Consider the following 19,264-nt stretch of genomic DNA (forward strand, 5'->3'; position numbering starts at 1 on the left):
GACTTTAGAAATATAAAATGCAGAGAAAGTAAATGAGAGTAGCAAATAGACAATGGTCATAGAGTACGAGCCTACCTACGCAATATGAAAATGCTGTAGGTTCGAAACCAGGGGTGTGAGCAACAAGTATGAGTATACTTCAAACCACCTTTAACACAACTAAAGACTACCTATTCTAAGCAGCACTCTTTATTTTTATTTTTATCATTAAAATTTTTATTTCCCTTCTTTAAAATGCCATTTTATCACAACATTATTTCTTACAGATTTTGTATAACTCTGTGTGTGTGCATGCATGTTTATTTTCAGTCTATCTAAGTTCATACATTTCTCAAATACTTCAAACAGAATTGGCGTTTTGGGCATATAAACTCCAAAACCCTAAAAGAATCATATACTTACTCAATACACCTGGTATCCATTTTTTATTTCTAGTCAGTTCTAATTTTTCAAATTTACCAATTTATCTGAATTTGATACAATACCACCCCCTGCTGGAAATCTATAGAGAAGACCCCTCGTTTGAATGCCTCCTCCCTGCCTTTCTCTCTCCCCTTCTTTTTCTCTCCCAGCAGAATTTTCTCTTCAAACAAAATCATATGCAAAAGCTCACTGAACGAAACGATAAAAACAAAGTTATGCTGGGGGCTTTCTCTTTCCCACATTCTCATTGCCAACCTCACATCGCCCTCAGGATATCCAAAAGAACTTATCACTCAACATACGCCATCTCCCCCTCCCCGCCACAAATTAGAATTGCACCTAGTTCTCCCACGCTTCCTTATCTCAACGAATACCACCTCCTTTACCATTCTCTCACTCAAGACAAAGCCCACCTGAGGATTCACAATACCCGTGAATGGGTTGAAGGCTCTGAGTAGGCCCAAGAAGCCAGGTTAAATTTAGTTAATTCAGCAATTCCCAGGCTCATTTTATCATGAGACACAATCCCCTTCTCCCCAGTGCTTTTTAACAACTTGCAGGAAACTCTGGTTATACTTCATTCAGAAGGATTGTTCCATCTTAATTAGCAAATTAGCTCTTTGGCTGCACATGCTATCCAATCTTCCAAAATGCTTAGGCAAAGTCAGCTATATAACCACCCGCTCTCAATCATCTGTGGTAATGAAAAGTACAACCCTTAGGCGATGGACCCCAGACAGCTATTGAGTTGATGCCACATCCATAGGCAACTTCATCCCTGTCTTCCACCAGGAATTCTTCCAGCAGGAGTCATGCTTTGTCTTCCATTAAATGTAATAAACCTGCACTGTGTGATCACCATGCAATTTATTTAGAGGGATTATAAGGCTCGCTTGGCTACAATTTTTGAGCATTGTGGGCAGCTCTGCAACTGACAGTGAGTTCAGTGATATCCATACGTTATCTCCTCCTATGGATTTATGAACCAAAAATGTCAAAGTCCCTACAGCTTCCAGCATCCATGTAAATTAGCATAGATCCTTGAACACCGGATCTAAAAGAAATCTTTGTTTTTAACAAAAATAGAGCTTTATGCCCCATGTCATTAGTACTAGACTTAAGTCTAATACCAGAACAGCACTAGATTAGATTAGTACTAGTCCTAAATATAATGATACCTATTGTATCATTTCTGATTTTGAAAATAAATTGTATTTGATCAGTAGTCTTCAGGGCCCCTTGCTGTCATTTCATGTCACTTATAGCTTTGACTTGGAAGTAGGGGTCCTCAGGGCTTGGACACACTCGCTTAACAGTCTGGAGGCCTCCAGAGCAGTGCCCCAGTGCACAGAGAAGCCCCCGCTCCCGTGGCCATAATGGTGGACCACAGGCAGTCTACGGCCATCCTGGACTAGGAGCTCTTTCTGCAGCCGAACACCTGCCCTGAAGGGCCTCAAGCCCACCCTCTCCCTTATGTCACAGGCTCCACGGAGAGAGGGCTCTAGAGCACAGCATCGGGAAAGAATCTCTCTGCTAATTTCTGCATCTGGAGACAGATTCCAGTCTCCCTTTTGCCTAGTTCCACCCAGGGTTACACTGGATATACCAGGGTAAATATAGGTCAGTCCACTCCCATCTCGGATAAAATGCTTCACCCAGGGAGCCTGAACTTTGAGCAGTTGGCCCCTGACAGGGAAAATCTCCAAGTCTCCTGCAAGCTGTCTGCTCCCAAGGCCTGAACAGTTGACCACGATGTCGAAGAATGGGTGCAGCTCCCACAGGTCTTCTATTCGCCGGGTGAGTATCAGGCCTCCACTTTCTTTTACCCTGGGAAGAACGAGAGACCAGGAGGTGAGCCTTATCAGGTGTAGAGAAATTTAAGAACAGCTGGCAGGGGACAGTGGTCAAAGACCTAGAGAGGATGGCTGGCTCTGCAAGACATTACGTATCGTGTACGTAGTATTAAATGTAGTCAATTAAAAAACTTAATCCTTGCTTCAAGCCCAAACATGACACCTTAGTAACAGAAAATAATTATTTTCAGTCTATTTTCATTTAAAATCTCAATTGGCAAATAGTACTATACATATAGATTCACAGGGAAAAAATCCACTTCTTCTTCATGGCGACACTTAATATAGCCTTACCTAACATAGCTTATAATCATTAAAAATTTAAATATGAATGCATGTTTTGCATGTGGTAGGAATGTCAATAATTTATACTGAAAGAACCAATGGTGCTGTTTTAAAAAGATATTCACAAATTGTTTGAATCATCATCCATCAAGGCTAAAGCCTAATTCCCCTCCCTCTGAATGTGAGCAGAGTCCAGTCACCTGCTTCTAATGAATGTACATATTCATTAAATATATATATATACACATACATATATGTATACGCCCTCACACACACACACACACACACATATTGCAACACATTATCCTGGACTTTCTTCTGCTATAAAGCATGTTATTGGGACAATTGGCAAAATCTGAAAAGGTTTATAAATTTCAAAAATGTACCTATATTAATTTAATACTCTCATTCTGATTACTTGACTTCGATTATAAGAGAATGTGCTGGGTTTAAGAAATACATATTCAGTATTTGAGGTAAAGCAACATCATATCTGCAGCTAAATGGTTCAGGAAAAAATGTATATTTAGAGGGAAAAGGATAATGCAAATATGGTAAGTTTAAGATTTGGGGAATCTGGGTGAAGGATACATGGGATTTCTCACATTTTATATATAGTCTAATTTTGACCTGACATCATCACATCTAAGGACCACATCCCTCGCTCATTCCTTTGCGACGCGTATTCTAATAAAATCTACTGCACTCCATTTCCCACTTCTCTGAATCTCCATCCCTGTCTTGTCTTCTCCACAAACTTGTGTCAATCACTCTAAGCCCTGTTCAGGCATTGAGCAGTCTCTGGTCCCTTTGGGGAAGAGGGTGTGGATGAGGCCCAGGGTTTCTATGGGAAAGGTGGTCCTGGAGGGGAGTAGCTTTGCACCCTTAGTCCAGCAAGTGGGGTTTCAGGGGACAAGTTCACCTCTGTAGCTGCTTTAGGGCAGCTACTGAAGCCCCAGTAGAAGCCCCCAAAGCTATGGAAGTCTTTGAGTTCATGGAAGCACCCAAGACTATTGCACCCAACATAGACACCTATTCCCTACTAAACCTGTTGCCACCATTAGAAAAAAACCAAACACCGTCATTTTCCATCTTCCTGGATGGTCCCCTTCTACTTCATCCTTACATAGCCAGGGAGAAAGGGGAGAGTTCACATTAGACCTGTGTCTGGAGCCATCTCTTGCCCATTGCTCCTCCAGTGGGGGGTGGACAGATGCTGGGAAGGGGAGGAAATCCCTAAAGATGCTGGGAAAGGAAGACTGTGCTCTAGCAGGCATGGTGTGTGTTCGGCACAGGGGAGCAGGTCTGCTGTACGCAGGAGGGACCTTTGCAGGTGGGACATTTATGAGGCAGGGACAACCTGTCACATCCCTAATATACTATTCATATTTCTGTCCAACTGCTGAAAGAGCCACAGGAGTTTCTTTCGTGGACACTTCTATGAGTCAGACCAAGTAAGAGAACAGAAGATACAGGAAATGGGAGACAGAGGGCTTTCCTAGGGAAAGTAGCGGAGAGGGCTTACTACGTGAGTAGAAGGAAAGAACTGGGAAGGAAGCCCAGTGTGGTCAGTGCTGTGGTCAGTGTGGGCCTTATCAGGGCCACAGAGTAAGGCATGGCCTCCTGAAAAGTTAGCAATGCACCTAAGTTACAGGTCCGCTGGCACAGATATGGGGCACCCAGCCTTCTGGATGTCATCAAAGGTAAGACAATGCTGGTCCAGCCGAGATAATTTAGCCAGTGTGCCTGGCGAAGAAACAGGCTCAGCTGACTTACTGCTTCTGTGATGCATTTCCTGGAAACGGACAAGTAAAAAGCAGCAGAATATGTCTCCACGGGCCAAATATATAAAATATGATCTGCATGGCTGATTAAACCTCAGGGGTTTTTGTTCATTTGTTCTGGATACTATTGGAGATATATATATTGGTGATATATACACATACACACACATATGTATGTATTTTTTTTAAAAGAAGATGACCCCTTCTGTTCTTTGAAAAATGATACAGATCAAATTTGTGGTTAAAATATTTTTTCTTTCCTGGAAGTTTATATTTTTTCAGAAGAATAATGCTTAGGTCGAAGCTATTGTGTGGCTTGTAGAGTGAAATGCCTGTTTTTGAGTCAAAACACTGTAGGCTGAACATTCACATTCTGTAGAAGGAATGTAGGAGGCCACAAAACAGACCTTGGGTGTGAGGAACAAGGACGAATTGTGTGGCTTCTGGTGGAGGAGAGTGGGTGGCAGCCCACAGAGTGAGTTCCCAGGATCCCACCCCCTTACCACGAGGCTGCCCTGCTTCCCGCCTGGCTGAAATCCTCGCCCTGAAAGGCTTGTTTTTGGTCTTAAAGAAATCCCTTCCCTAGAGCTCCTCCCTCAAGAGCAAAGAGGATGTGGGGCCCTCATCCTTCTTCACATTGGCCTTCTGGACAGATGCCAGGCCCTGAGGGAAAGGGGACAACTAATCTCCACTAATCGATTGGAGGCCTCTGCATGCTATCTGTGCAGGCCCCACACTGGGCGGCGGGAGGAAGCATGAGGCATCAGGGCCCCTGGAGGGAGCTGGGAGGGGCTGGGGTGGCTCCCCTGCCGTTGACTGTGCATTCTGTCTGTCTGAGACACTCGCGTCCCAGCCACTGTCGTGGTGAACATGTGTATCAAACAAATAGACTGAAAGAGGCCTCCCCAGGACTCGAAAGGGATAAGAACAGCCTCTCGGATCTCTTCTCCCTCATTCTGCCACCCAAAAGCAGACAGGAAACTGCGCTCCCAGCTAGCCGGCCCTCAGGCTCAATGATGTTGCAGTCAGGAAGTGACTCCCAGTGGAACAAGATACCACTCTCTTGGGGTTATTTTAAGTAAGGTAAAATGCTGACAACAGGTTTCCAACTACTGAGAGGGTAGCAAGATTTTTCCCAGGCCTTCATCCCACAGTTGGAGATTAGGCCTAAAAATAAAGTTATTATGGAAATGAGGGATCTGTTTTCTGGAAGGTGATACTATAGAAGCAAGCAGAACAAATCATCCTGATTATACAGTATACCCTTGAACAAGGTGGGGTTAGGGGCACCAACCCACACACAGTCAAAAATCCACCGATAACTTTGACTCCCCAAAATTTAAATACAGTTCCTCGGTATCAGTGGGAAATTGGTTCCAGGACCCCCAGTGGATACCAAAATCTGCAAATGTTCCATTTCCTTATAGAAAATGTCATAGACTACACACAGGCAGCCCTTTGCATCCGTAGTTGGCTGAATCCACAGACTCGGAATCTGGGGAGATGGGACCAACTATACAATTGTTGAAAAATACCTGCATATAAGTGGACCCACACACTTGACACCTGTGTTGTTCAAGGGTCAGCTGTATTTGTTTCCATTTGTTTCCATAGCTAAAACATTCATTCTCAGCCAGAGTGGGAGAGCTGCTGGGACTGCGGCCGTGCTGGGGACTGGCCCTCCCTCACAGTCCAGGGTGCGGACAACCCCCAGCCCCTCCAAGGAGGAACTTCTCACGGCCCAGGGCAGCCTCAGGCGAACTGAGATATCGCCGAAGACTCCTCAGAGGAGGGCACACTTACACTGGGGTGACGCTGCTGTCCCTGCCTCTGCCCTCTCCCACACGACACAGCCCCCCTGCCACCTCGTCAGTTGTCCTGGGCCTTCGTGCTCCCTCTCTGCCCCATCAAACTCTCCATCTTCCGAAGACCTTATCTACTATTCGTCACTTAAAGCACAATGAAAGCAATGTGCCCTCTCTTTCAGGGAAAATTTCTGTTTAAGTCTTCTGCCTTTCCTTAATAGTCCATAACCTTTTGTAAAAGATTGGGAGAAACTCTTCATACCCCCACACTCTATTTCAAAGACTCAGAACTTACTCCGGCTAATCTGAACTGTACCTTCCTTTCACTGGGCCACCTAGAGGACCCTGCTCTGGCCCTTCTCCAGCTGCGCATGAGAAGTGAGCATGGAGGCGGGGTGGGGGGATGCGTTCAGCCAGAGCCCTGTCCCTTCATTTTCTGCCCATGAGCTGGGGACCCAGCATCCCCACATTCCCTCTCCACTTCCAGGGCCTGCACTGTCTTCCTCTGCAGGGCAAACTGTGCCAGTCTGTGTACCCCTGAGCCCAAGGGATGGGCAAGAGAGAGCTATTTTCAAGGGGAGGGTATAGATGGAGCGTGAGTGTATGGGCTAGGGTGCCTCCTGGCACACACCCAAGGCTGCTGTGTTAAGGTGCAACCCTCCTGGAAACCCAAGAATTCTACATGTATCTTGGCCTTCCAGTGGTTGTAAGTATTTGTTAAGTAAAAGCCTAAATTATTTCTTATTTAAAGATTTGTTAGCTTGATTGAGAATTTTTAAATTTACACATCTGCATGTGGGCTTCTGTTCTTATTCTTGTCCCAGGCAGGGCAACGTAGAGGAGGGGCTGATGTTGGGTGTGTTCCCTAGCTCCACCCAAAATCGAAACAGGGTAATTTCAGGGTACAAGGTGAAAGAGAAAGGAGAAAGAGTAAAGGCAGTTTATTTCTGCACCAAATCCATAAATTTAATTTGTGGCATTGCTTCAGATTTCTATTAAGGAAAAGATGGAGGAAAATATTCATAAACTATGATAGATGATTGGCTAAAGAAGCTGTGGTACATATATACAATGGAATGTTACTCAGCCATAAGAAGAGATGAAACACTGCCATTTGTGATAACATGGATGGACCTTGAGATAATCATGTTAAGCGAAATAAGCCAGACAGAAAAAGTTGAAAATCACATGATATCACTTATATGTGGGATATAAACCTAAAAACAACAAACAAACAGGACGAACAAACAGAGACTCATGGACATGGACTATAGACTAGTGGTTTCCAGAGGGGAGGGGGGAGGAAAGAAGGGGGAGGTAGACAGGGGAAAAAATTAAAATCATTTCTTCAATTAAAAAAATGTATATATGATTAACAATAAAAACATTTGAGAAATTGTTCAAAAAAAGAAAATATTCATAAAAAGAAAATGTTTTTCTTCTCAAAATTGGAGTGTGTGAAATCTTGTTATTCCTAAAAGTAAGACAGTGCAAAAAAAAAAAAGATGCAGACATGTCAAAAAGGCAGGAGCAACTTGAAGGGGCTCCCACTGGCCAAATCTTGGACAATTTGAACATCAAAATAAATAACAAGAGTGATAGACTGAAATACTTTGAATAAAATAGGAATCTATGAGTTCATACTGATATAAACACCTGAATAATAAATACAGGAAAAGAAAAGACTCTTCCTTATAGTAGAAAGCAAACTAAATGTAGAAAGAGAAAAGTATCACTTGGCAAACACTACAGTAATGGTTCAGGCAAGAATTATCACAAGTACAAAAACTACTAGGTGAAGTTTGAAGAAAAACAGGGTATTAACATAGCCTTAAGGTATATCCTGACAACGCATTTAGCAATCGCAAAGGGAAAAAGTAGCAACTTCACAGTGGAGATAGTTGGCAGGCCAGAGGATCGAAGGTAAAATCACTAGAAGAGGACAAACTGACACCATGCACCTCCTGATATGAGGCAAGAAGGATTCAACACCAACTCCGTGGCGTTCCACCAAAAATGCATAACTTCAATCTAATCACAACAAAACATTAGACAACTGAGGGATATTCTACAAAACAACTGGTATGTACTATTCAGAGTTATAAACATCATAAAAGACAAAGATAGGCCAGAGACTAAAGAGACATGACAACTAAATGCGATGTGAAATGTGTTATCATGGATTGGATCATGAACCAGAAATACACATATCATATAAAGGACATTATTGGGACAACTGGCAAAATATGAGTAAGGTCCATAGTTTATAGCATTGTATCAATATGACTATCTGGACTTTTATCATAGTACTGTGTTTATGTAAGAGAATATCCTTGCTCTTAGAAAACACACATGGCAATATATAAAAATAATGGGACACAGTGTCTGTAACTTAATCTTATATTGTTCTGAAAAAAAATAATATATATAAATAAGAGAGAGAGAAGATGATAAAGCAAAATGTTAGGAATCTGGATAAAGGGTTTATAAGAGTTCATCCACTTTCCTTATTTCTGCATCCATGACCATCCCTGCCCCAGCCCCTGGCCAACCCCACACAGAGAAGCCCTTGGTCAGCCTTTGACAGCCTCCGTGATGGGAACAAACCCTCTTCCCAATCTTCCAGAGACCATAGAGCTCCAGCCAGGTTTTCTGTGGACTTTCCAGAACATAGATACAAAAATCCAAGATGAGAAAGCCAAACAATAGATTTGGGGTAATAATAAAACTTCAGCCTAAGAGAATTAAAAATTTAAAAAATTATAAAATTCCCTATCAATAGTAAAACTGCCACTTTCGGCATGCTTAATAATTTCCTGTATCTGAATTTAATTAAGATAAAATATATGATACCTCAACTTTGTATCACTAGCATTAGCACTTCCAAATTTTTACAGTCATTTTTATAATATAAGGACAAAAATGCAGCACTACACAAAACTGGCACTCGGGAAAGATGGTGATTCTGCTAAAACTTGAATGTTGGCTGATGGGCAACTCCGTCATATGATGGCTCAAAATGTTCACTTATCAACTGATGTACTCAGGTGGAAATTTAGCCTACAAACAGTGGTTTATAGGCCAGTGAACAAGGCACAAAATTGTGGGTTTTATGAAACCGAAACTTTCAAAAATAAATTGACCCATATAAATTGCTGACAGGTAAAAGTGAGACGAGCACTTATAAAGCTATAAAAATATATCATAATGCTCTTGACATATGTCTAATGGACTTAGGCCCCTCTTCTGTGCTCCCATTCAGAGCTCATAAATCTGAATTTACCCCTCACCATATGTGTCTAATTGTTAATTAATACGTAAATGTAAACACACGAATATATACATCCATTTATACCAATAGACTAAAAATTCCTCAATAAAAATGATATTTTATCTTCCTTTTGACCAGTGTATATATAGGTGTTCGACAAAGAATTGTGGAATTAATGAATTATCTGAATCAATTATTCTATATCTTACGTCTGGGACCAGATCATTGTTGCCACTGCTTACTTCAAGCCACTTTCTAACATTTACACAATAATTCGCACTGTTCCTATTCATCTACCAAATATATAGATTCGGAGATTGAAAGGGCTGTTTCACAACCCCCAACATGCTCCCAATTTCTAGACCAAACTATAGAGAGATTTATCGACATGTCTGAAATAAATACGCTCTCGATATGTTTCCTAACTGACTGGAAACAGCGGGAAGTCCTGAAAAACAAGTCAAAATGCAAGTTCGGGGCATTTTGGGCTGAACTGAATGAGGAAGCAATTACATAGTTTAGATAAACCCTCAGTGTCAGAGTTCTTATTTATAACAAAAGAAAATAATGAAGCTATTTTATCACTGAGAAAAAATTCAAAAATAATATATAAGAAGCATAAGATTCTCTCATCCAAAGAACTAGAGTAACTCATCTAATTTAATAGTTGGAAGAGTATTTTCTAAACTCCATTTTACGGATGAGGAAACTAAGATACTGTTTTAATAAGTGGGTTTTACTTGGGCGGGGAGCACCAAAGGTGCACACATAGAAGAGATGGATGTGTTACTACGAGCATGGTATGACTCGCTCCTGTGACACAAACACGGTCTTCAAATTGTTTTAACAAAGCTTCAGCCATTTGTGAGCAGCAAGATACAATGCAAAGAGCTCTGAGGGACCACAGAGACTTTCCAGTATACATTTTATAAATAGCTACGAAGTTATTTATGGCTATGACAGATGAAGAAAGCAGCAAAGAGCCATTTTAACTGACCTTTTCTCCAACCATGCGAGATAAACAGAGCTTTCACATTTCAGCGTCGTAAAAGCCTGACCAAACACATGTTGAGGGAATTTCTTCAGCTCCGCCTCGGTCATCTTTCGAAATCCCAGAACCACGTCGGCCCAGAATGGCACTTCCACAGTAGGAACGCTCCGAAATATCTGCCAACTCAAACATATTAGGTGGAAAATTTTCCTGAAATTTTGTGAAATAACACATTTCTAGTGAACTCCATGCAATATTTGCTAAACTATTGAAAAATCACACTTCTATAACACATAAAGAGAAAAAGATCTATTCTTCCATTCTCTTGGGTTCAGATAACTCAGTAGCTAAATTTAAAATGTGCATGATTGAGGAAAATAAGACATTTAAAAACAGTGTGTCTTTTAAAGATTGAATTTAATTCTCTTTTTCTAAAAAGCTCTTGCTTTTCTTTATTTAGTTATGACTGTGTATATTGAGGAAAAGCTTTTCTGTTTTTCCAGATGTTTTACATACCCTCATAAGTTAAAGACTGACCTCAAATCTGAACAAAATATCTAAATTAAAACAAGTAATGTTCCAAAGAAGGCTACATCTCCAGCCCTCTTCTCTCTCCTGAGCTCCAAAACCAGATCCAAACCCATGTTGTCTACTCCCCACTGGATGTCTACCCCCATGTCTCCACATTAACCACCCTGCACACTTCCCCTCCCTCTTTCCCCAGTCTTATCCAATTCAGAAAACGGTGCCCCATCTACCCAGGTGCTAACTCCAGAAACCCAAGAGTCATCCTTGACTCTCTCTCTTCTCTCACCTTCTACATGTCATCAACTGTCAGACCCTATCAAATCTCCTCTTAAGTATTTCTCAAATTCATCTACTCTCTATCCCTACTATCAACACGTAATCTATCCCACCATTATCTCTCTTTCCACAAATCTGTTTTCCACGCTACAGACAGAATATTTTTGAAAAGCAAACATGATCAGTTACTTTGCTGTTGAAAAGCCCTCAGTGGCTTTCCATTACCCTGGAAATTTTTGTCCCTCCAATAAATCAGTCACCCTAGATCCAGGTCTATGCATGTGCCTCCTCCTGGTATACTGACTCCTCTGTCCTGAACTTTGTCTCTGCTCCTTCACCTCTACATCACCAAATCTAACCTACACTCATCCAGAGGGTCTCTGCTGAAATATTACTTTTTTCTTGATGGCTTCTCACAACTTCCCAGAGAAAGTTATTCTCCAGATACATACTTCCAGAGCACCCTGTACTCTTCCCTTGGTAACTCGTGTCTCATTTGCAACTCATTAGATTTAGGACATTCCCTACAGACCATAAGCTGCATGAGGGCAGGACAAAGTCTGACTTTCTTACAAATTTACTCAGTACATATTTATTGAGCATCTACTATATGCCAAGTAGTGTGTACTAAATTGCTCATTTATATATCCTTAATACCTAGGACAGTACCTGATACCGGCGAACGCTGAAAAATTGTTTAGAAGGAATGAATAGATGAATAGATGATTAAGGCTATATACGTAAGCCAAGGACACACAGGACATTGTACCCTTGTCTTCACTTGACTGATCCAAATCCTTTTTGGAAACAAGTGGGATAAAAATCATTCATGTGAAGTAAATACTCTCTTTTAGAATACTTAAAGTATATTCTTCTTAATATCCTCAATGGTGGCAATGTCTTACTCTTGAAAGGATAGTTGAATTTTGGACATAGCTGTCTATGAAAATTACTTAGAGCCAAAGTTTGTGAGTTAGGCTGGGTCACATTGGTTGGACAAAAACCAAGTGTGGCCGTATATCAATGAGAAGCACTCTTCGATGTGGTTCATCATCTGGCTTTGAAGAGAATTGTCGTTATCAGTCCATCTTCAGAAGGCAGAGAAGTGAAAATTGCTACTTTGGACAAGGACTTCAGGAAATTAATGACATCAACACCCTTTGGTGTTTGTGATGGTGAGGGAGGGCAGAAAATGTCACCAGCAGAAAACGTCAGCAGAGAGCCTGATTCTCAAAAGAAGAGAAAGGACAGTTTTGTTTCATTTTTAGAAACAGCACAAAACAGGCAGTAGATTTGAGAAGTTAGGAAAAGGCAAACCTCCTTCTGTTCTTCAGAAGGCTTAGGGCGTGACTGTATTACACACGATAATACAGATAGCATATAGGCTATGTCATAAATTAAAAGACATAAATTAAAAATGATAGAATAGCTAGTAATCTCTGTTTAAGAAGATATAGAAAGACATTGTCATATTTTAAGTGCTAGTTTGTGCTAGAAATGTTACATAGGATTTATTTTTAAACTCTTTTGTTTAATAATGCATGTCTCCTGAAATTAGATATGAAGAATCAAATAGAAGTGTGCTAACTGTTTCAGAAATATTTTTTCCCAAGTGGCTTTTCAAAAGGTAACTTTAGTGACCTAGAAAATTTACTTTTTTTTGGAACGTCTCATTCTTCAAAAACACTAACTATATAATATGTTCCTATATTTTGGGTCTCTGTACCCATTCCAGTGTCGCACCTGTTTGACTTCCATCAGCTACATCATCCCCCACATAACCTAAGCTCGTTGCTTACCTGACAAATTTTTTAGCCATATTTGGAAATCACTGCATAATCCCTGAGGAAACTCAAAATAGTATTTGTGATGAGAAACTGTATTGGTTTATTGTTAAAAAATCTAATATGATAATTTGTCTTTCTTGAGTTCTTTGAAGTAAAGCCTAAAATGTTTTTCTAAATCTGCCCACATCTAGGTCAGCACGCTGCTCACAGCAGATACTCAATAATAGTTTACGCTGAACTCTAAAGTCTGTTAAGATCATTCCAAATTCTAAAATAACTTCGGATTTCTTCTCTTACCCAGACACCAGATGAACACCAGCCTCTCTGGCTTCTGCAGAACTGGCAATTGCAAATAGACGGTTAAACGTCTCCCTGAACCACTGCTTCTGCTCTTGGATGGGTGTGTCTATAATCACAGGGAAAAGCCAAGGGGAACAGAAAAGAAAGTGATGTTATTGACTATGGTTTACATAAGCTCCTTCTTAGAAAATGGAAAAAATAAAGAGACAAGGAGGAACATTTAGATAAAGTACCACAGTGTGGTAGAGGATACATCAACATACAGAGTTTTGAATGTTGACGTGTGCTATTAGCTTCTGTTCATATAATGATTAATCAGCAAAGGGGAAACCAATCAATCGGGGCAAAATCCGATATGTGAGTCAGCTGGCAGGTGGTCTTTGCTACCAAGAATATTCCAGAAGTCCTTGAAAGATCCATAACCAGCCTTAGCAGAAGTTAGTTCAGAGCTAAGGCATCTGGCTGGCCATATGGCTGAAATGGTAGGAGAAGGAACCCAGGGCCTCTTTCCTGGGGCTGAAAACATGGTAAGTGACAAGAGTAGATCTGTGGGGCCCAGATCAACCAGGACAGAGAACAGCTGCACGTCAATGGGAAGCCCATGGAGCTCGCCCTCCTGATACAAGGAAACAAGGTCTGCACTGCGGAGGTTAGCTCCTCAGGAGGGGCTCCCTACGGCCCCAGCCAGGGCTGCTATGTCCTCCATGCCCCTCCATTCCATGGAATCATGGGCCAGCCTAGAGTATCATCCCTGGAGTCAGCAAGGATATGCAAGGACCATGCAGGGCACCCCCTCTCTGTCAAGAGTCCTGTGAACCAGTGCTCCCTATCCCATGGGCATCCCTGCCAGAGCACAAGAGATTGGACTCAGACACAGCTTCTGGAAGGGTACCAGGCTTGTCCAGAAGGACATAAATGTCAAGCCCCAAAATAAGTGTTCGAGCTCCAAAGTGTCCAATGTAGGCACAGACAAATCCACAGGCCGTCTGACTCCCGTAGAAGGGTCATGAGGGAGAGTCCAGGGTCAGGCCAGGGACTGGGGAACAGTATTCCTGAAGGGCTGCTACGGGGCAGCCACAGAGGAGATGAGGGAACTAAAGCAGAGAGGATGCTGACTCAGCCCTGCTTGGAGCGATTCCCTGGAGTTCACCATAGAAGTGAACAGGCCCCTGGAGTCATCCTGCTCCCCAGACAAAGCCCCTAGATCAATGCAGGCATTTCAGTAGCAGGGTTTAAAACTTGTTAAAGAGTCCATAAGTGTGTCTTTAGGAGTGGATTTGTGCTGTCTTCCTTAAACACTGTATAACGTTGACATACATAAGTACAGAAGATATTACCACTGGGGCTGGTTTGAAAGAAGCCCAGAGAGAAGACTGGAGAGAGAAAGACCCTGATCCAGGGCCCCAACCATCTGGCCCAGAGTGTGAGTTCTGGCTTCAATGGCCTGGATGAACTCTCAGATGAGCCACCTTTGAAGATGATTCCATGACTATCAGGCTACCTTCTGGCCACTCATCCGGGCCTGGTGCAAGCAAGGAGGCTCCTAGAAATGGACACGAGAACTTGCCATATGAAAGGCACCTAGTATGAATTAGCATTATGCAAACAAGCCAGCCTCCTGTGCTTGTTCCCTGCAAGGCAGCTCCCAGGAGGTAGACAAGCATCATGGGTTCTGATAAAGCCAAGTTCTTGGACCTGCAATACCAAGGCATTGCCCTCTCCATCTGGGCAAAAGATGGGTTTATTCTCTGTTAGGTGAAACTGGGCATGTCTGCACTAGGAAACACCAAGTAAGAACAACATACTGAAGGGGAAGGTTAAGGAAACACATAGGAACTGGGTGCTACGACTCCAGCTCTCTCCTCCCTCTGCCTCCTAGAAGGATGCCAGGTAGGCTTTCAACCTTCCCCAGCCAGGAGACTGGAATCCTCTTCTCTGGCAAACATGACCTTCCCAAGAAGAAAGACTTAAACATAATGACATTAGAGGTTCCCCAACTAAATAGACCTGCCATCTCACTCTAGTGAGGCTTAAGGCTACAGGCCCTGTGTACGTGCTTAGAAATTCCCATCAGCTATTTAGTGTCCTTCTCCTATCTGTCAGCAGACAGGTAAAAGTGAACACATGGCCAAGGAAAACCTACAATATGAAAAATGAGAATGTCCCACAAAACAGCACAACTTGGAGACAACAAAACTATGCAGAGAGAAAATCTTTTAAAGGCTATTATTAGTATTTTCAGAAAGATACTAATCTGTCAGAAAGAAAATCTGTTGCAACCGTAGAACACAAATAGAATGTTATCACAAAGGAAATTTTAGAGAACAAAAAGGAACTTTGGAAGATTAAAAAAATGCTATAGTAGAAATAAAAAAAGTCAACAACAAGGCAAAAGACAAAATTGAGAAAATCTTCCAGAAAGGAAAATAAAAAGAGAGGTAGAAATAGGAGCGGGTGGGGAAGCTGTGAGAATTGGAGGACCAGTCCAGGAGGCCCAGCGTAGCAGCAACTGCAGAAAGAGCGAGAGAGAGATCAGGAGAGAAGCCTCAATAATTGAGTAACTCAGGACTGCTTCTTGAACTGAACTACATGAGTTTCCAGATTAAACGAACAGGGCAATTTTCATAGTCCAGTTTGCTGCTTTTTGTAATAAATCTTATAAACATCTGACTGTTTAAACGATGTGCATGTATAACTTTGAATTAAAAAGTTAAAACTACAAGGAGAGAACAGAGAGTGCAAATAAGAAGGTGGAGACAGTGAATATTAACCTCATTAGCTGCAAAGTGATTTGGGTTTCTATTTAATGCTGTTCCTCTTCTCCCGTTTCACGCGGGAAATACCAAATGGAAAGAATGCGTGGATATGTTTTTAAAAATTAATGCATCCTTAGGTCTGAATACATGTTGACTGATTGTTTTTATACTAGAGTACAAGTGAGTATAATTTTAGTCTCATTACATGCAAGTAGTTTCTGACTTGATGGTCATTACTGGAATCAGTAGGGAGACTTAGAGTTACCAGTTGTGATAGTCATTATTGTTTACCAAATACTTCTGGCTGTCCACCTCCTGTGAGCCTTACAGGTTTGCACTTCCCAGCCTCTTTCTGAGGGATGGGCTGGACAGATCCTTTAATTGCAGAAGTGAGACCCTCCCCGCCCCGTCCCCAAAACTCCCTTCCGCCTGGCACTGGTACTGATGACATTCAAGACAGCCTCTGCTTCATCAGCTTAGATCCTTGGGTGATAAGCAGGTCCCTCACTGATGCTCGATCAACATACTCGTGAGCAAGAAAAAAACCTTTGCTTTTCAAGCTGCTAAGATTTGGAGGTTATTCTTGTCTTACAGCATAACTGAGCCCTTCCTAACAGATGAACCAATGAGATGCTAAAAGTGTACATTACACTTACATGCACATCCAGCTGTCTTTGTCAACAGAATTTCACTAGCATCATTCTACCTAATGTCTATCGTATCTGACAGAGGAGCAAAAATCCTTCTCACCTTCATAAGCGTGAGGAATAAGAATTCCAGCTGCCACATCACTCGTGGTATCCGGAGTAAACTTGTCGGAAATGACTGTGACGGAGCATCGCGGGATCGATTTGGAAATGCACAGAGCAGTGGAGAGCCCTGTCACACCTGCCCCCACAACGGCAACCCGGACTGTGTCCATGGGCCTGTGGGCAGAGAAGCCATGAGCTATAGGCCTTGTTCTAGGGTTTATTCGATCCAGCACAGAGTTTGGCCCCGGGGGTTCTTTCCTGAGGTCCACAGCCTGTCAAACTAAGACCTTCCCTGTTAGTATTCCTCGTGGAATAAAGAGAGGTCCCTGGAAGCTCTCTTTCCATGATGCGTTGGGGCAGCAAGGTCTCGATGGGAGTTTTAGACATTATTGCAAAACCAGCCTGGAGTTGCTGCTAGAACACGTGATAGGTAAGTAGGTTTGCGTTTTGGGGAGATTTCTACTTATCCCGCCCCCTTGCCTAAACCACTCTCCCTGTGGACACGACGTAGGGAAGATTGATGAAGTAAGCGAGGTAGACACGAGCAGCAAAAACCTCCCGAGGTACAGCCACTGGGAGGGAAGGGTACATGAGCAATTTAGAGTTAGGCTTTACTGTCTATGAATTAATTTTTTAATTATAACAATGTGACAGAAAGTTTGAACGACTCAACTCAGCATCTCCTCTTCTGCTCCTCACTCTAACCAGCTCTCGCCACCCCCTTCCCTGCCTCTGTCACTGCTTTCTCCACCCCCACATTCCCATCCTCACTCCCACCCCACACCTGAAACCCCACCTCTGAGAAAGGAAGGGTCCAGGCAAGGGACAGACCAGTGGTGGGGGCAAGCTTGAGGAGCGTAGCCCCACATGTGTCCCCCAGAGATGGAAGGCAGCCACCTAATCCCTTCCTGGCTCTCCTATTTCACGCCAGCCTCCCTGCCCAGCAACTTTCTCAAAATAGCTCTAATAAATTCAGTTGGGAGGGCAGGTAGCCCATGGCTGAGAATAACCAGCTGCCAGGGAGAAGGAACGTGAGCCAGCAAGGTGGGTATACCTTGGCCCAGTGACCTGTGAATCACTGTCACTTGATCCCGCTAAGACACAACCCCAAACTCCCAAAGAGTATGTATAGAATGACCCCTGAGCCACAAGCAGGAGGATTCAAGTACCTGTCTCTGAAAAAGCAGCCTGGAGCCCACAGAAGGCTCTGGCACCAAAGCTTGTCTTCCCAGTGCGCAGTTGGTTGGTCTAGTGCCCTGAAAAGCGGAGGGGAAAGCAAAACTGCTTCCTATTGGGGAAACTGTTAAGGACATTCCCTTTAATCTTACTCTCCATTGGCCCGTACGCCCGTGGCTCTGTCACTTATTCTCCTGGAGAAAGGAACCATTGACCTCATCTTGTAAGCTCCATGGAGCTGCGGCTCTGCCAAGCCCTGGGAGCGTGTCCACCCTTACTTAGCAGCTCTTCTCTTTCTAGTTTACAAACCCTCCATTTCACCACCAGCCTGGGATTTCTCCAGCTGGTTTGTAGGCACGGTAAATAACGAGTGAACCTATCCAACTCCCAGCAAGTTCCGGCCCAAAGCAAACCCTGGTTTCCTCATTTGGCTGCCCAGAGTTCCTGCCGTCTCCCATTGGTGCCTGGCTCTGCTGGGTCAGCTGGTGGGAGGGGGTGTGGGGGCTGGGGGAAGGCAGAATAATGTTGTTCATCACTAAAATGATGACCTGATCACAGTTGGAAAGATTATTTAGGAGATAATCTAGGATAAAAACCAAATGATTCTTTAGCTCACATATTCAAATATTGGCTGAGTATCTACCTTGTGGCAGACACTTTACAATCAACAAATTTGTTTACAGGGAAGCAGTTTGATGCATCAAAGTAATGATAATAATATTGTAACTAATATGAAGTTAGTCTTAACTCTGTGCTAGACACATGCATAACACAATATAACACAACCACCTTATGAAATAGGTGCTATTATTATCCCCATTCTATAGATGAGTAAATTAAGGTTCCAAGAGAATAAGGGCCCAAGTTCTCTTAAGAGCAAAGCCCAGTCTGAATGTCAGTCTCCAAGGTTCAAAATGTTCATCAAAGCACACACTTTCGTGCCAGATGTTTTACCTTGAGCAAGTCACCTAACTTCTGAGTTTCGGTTTCCCCATTTGAAAATTGTGAATGAACTAAGATTTCTCTTACAAGTCATTGTGAACATCTGCTAAGATATATAAAATTCTTCGTAAGATGGTATATATGGTTTTTTGAGCACATGTTATAAAGTCAATCAACAAACATTTACAGAGCAGTCACTCTGTCCAAGGCATGTTGCAAGGACAACAAGAGATTTAAGGGTTTCTAAAATGATGTTCTCTCCCTTGAGGAAGGAAACAAGGCAGAATTAGACAGCCCTCTACTAAGGAGCACTAACTGTAGGTGTTGTGAGGGCT

At 42.6% G+C, this 19,264-nt stretch overlaps 1 protein-coding gene across 5 annotated transcripts; it reads right to left on the bottom strand.

The window, feature by feature from the left end:
• Positions 1–408: 408 nt before the first annotated feature.
• On the bottom strand, positions 409–18,098 carry DDO (D-aspartate oxidase). 5 transcript variants are annotated; one of them, XM_039870321.1, is made up of 5 exons: positions 17,981–18,092; positions 16,810–16,985; positions 13,301–13,409; positions 10,419–10,595; positions 409–2,250 (listed from the first exon to the last, which is right to left on the bottom strand). In XM_039870321.1, exons 2-5 carry the CDS (start codon positions 16,979–16,981, stop codon positions 1,683–1,685), a joined length of 1,026 nt encoding a protein of 341 aa, XP_039726255.1. In that variant the 5' UTR covers positions 16,982–16,985; positions 17,981–18,092; the 3' UTR covers positions 409–1,682. The 5 variants fall into 5 exon arrangements, with proteins under 5 accessions (XP_039726255.1, XP_039726262.1, XP_039726280.1 ...); XM_039870328.1 differs by lacking the exon at positions 13,301–13,409 and having other exon boundaries at positions 10,419–10,588; positions 17,981–18,098; XM_039870346.1 differs by lacking the exon at positions 16,810–16,985 and having other exon boundaries at positions 10,419–10,588; positions 17,981–18,069.
• Positions 18,099–19,264: the final 1,166 nt, after the last annotated feature.

Source organism: Pteropus medius, unplaced genomic scaffold (genome assembly GCF_902729225.1).
Source record: "Pteropus medius unplaced genomic scaffold, Ma_sr-lr_union100, whole genome shotgun sequence".
NCBI lineage: Eukaryota > Metazoa > Chordata > Mammalia > Chiroptera > Pteropodidae > Pteropus > Pteropus medius.

What these genes read in the sequence shown, in the direction of transcription:
- DDO (XM_039870321.1), bottom strand. Translation starts at nt 16,981, where the DNA reads ATGGACACAGTCCGGGTTGCCGTTGTGGGGGCAGGTGTGACAGGGCTC. An exon ending in TATTCCTCACGCTTATGAAG is followed by an intron (nt 13,410 to 16,809) that starts GTGAGAAGGATT and finishes CTGTGATTATAG; the next exon opens with ACACACCCATCCAAGAGCAG. An exon ending in CTCGCATGGTTGGAGAAAAG is followed by an intron (nt 2,251 to 10,418) that starts GTCAGTTAAAAT and finishes CGTTCTTCCCAG; the next exon opens with GGTAAAAGAAAGTGGAGGCC.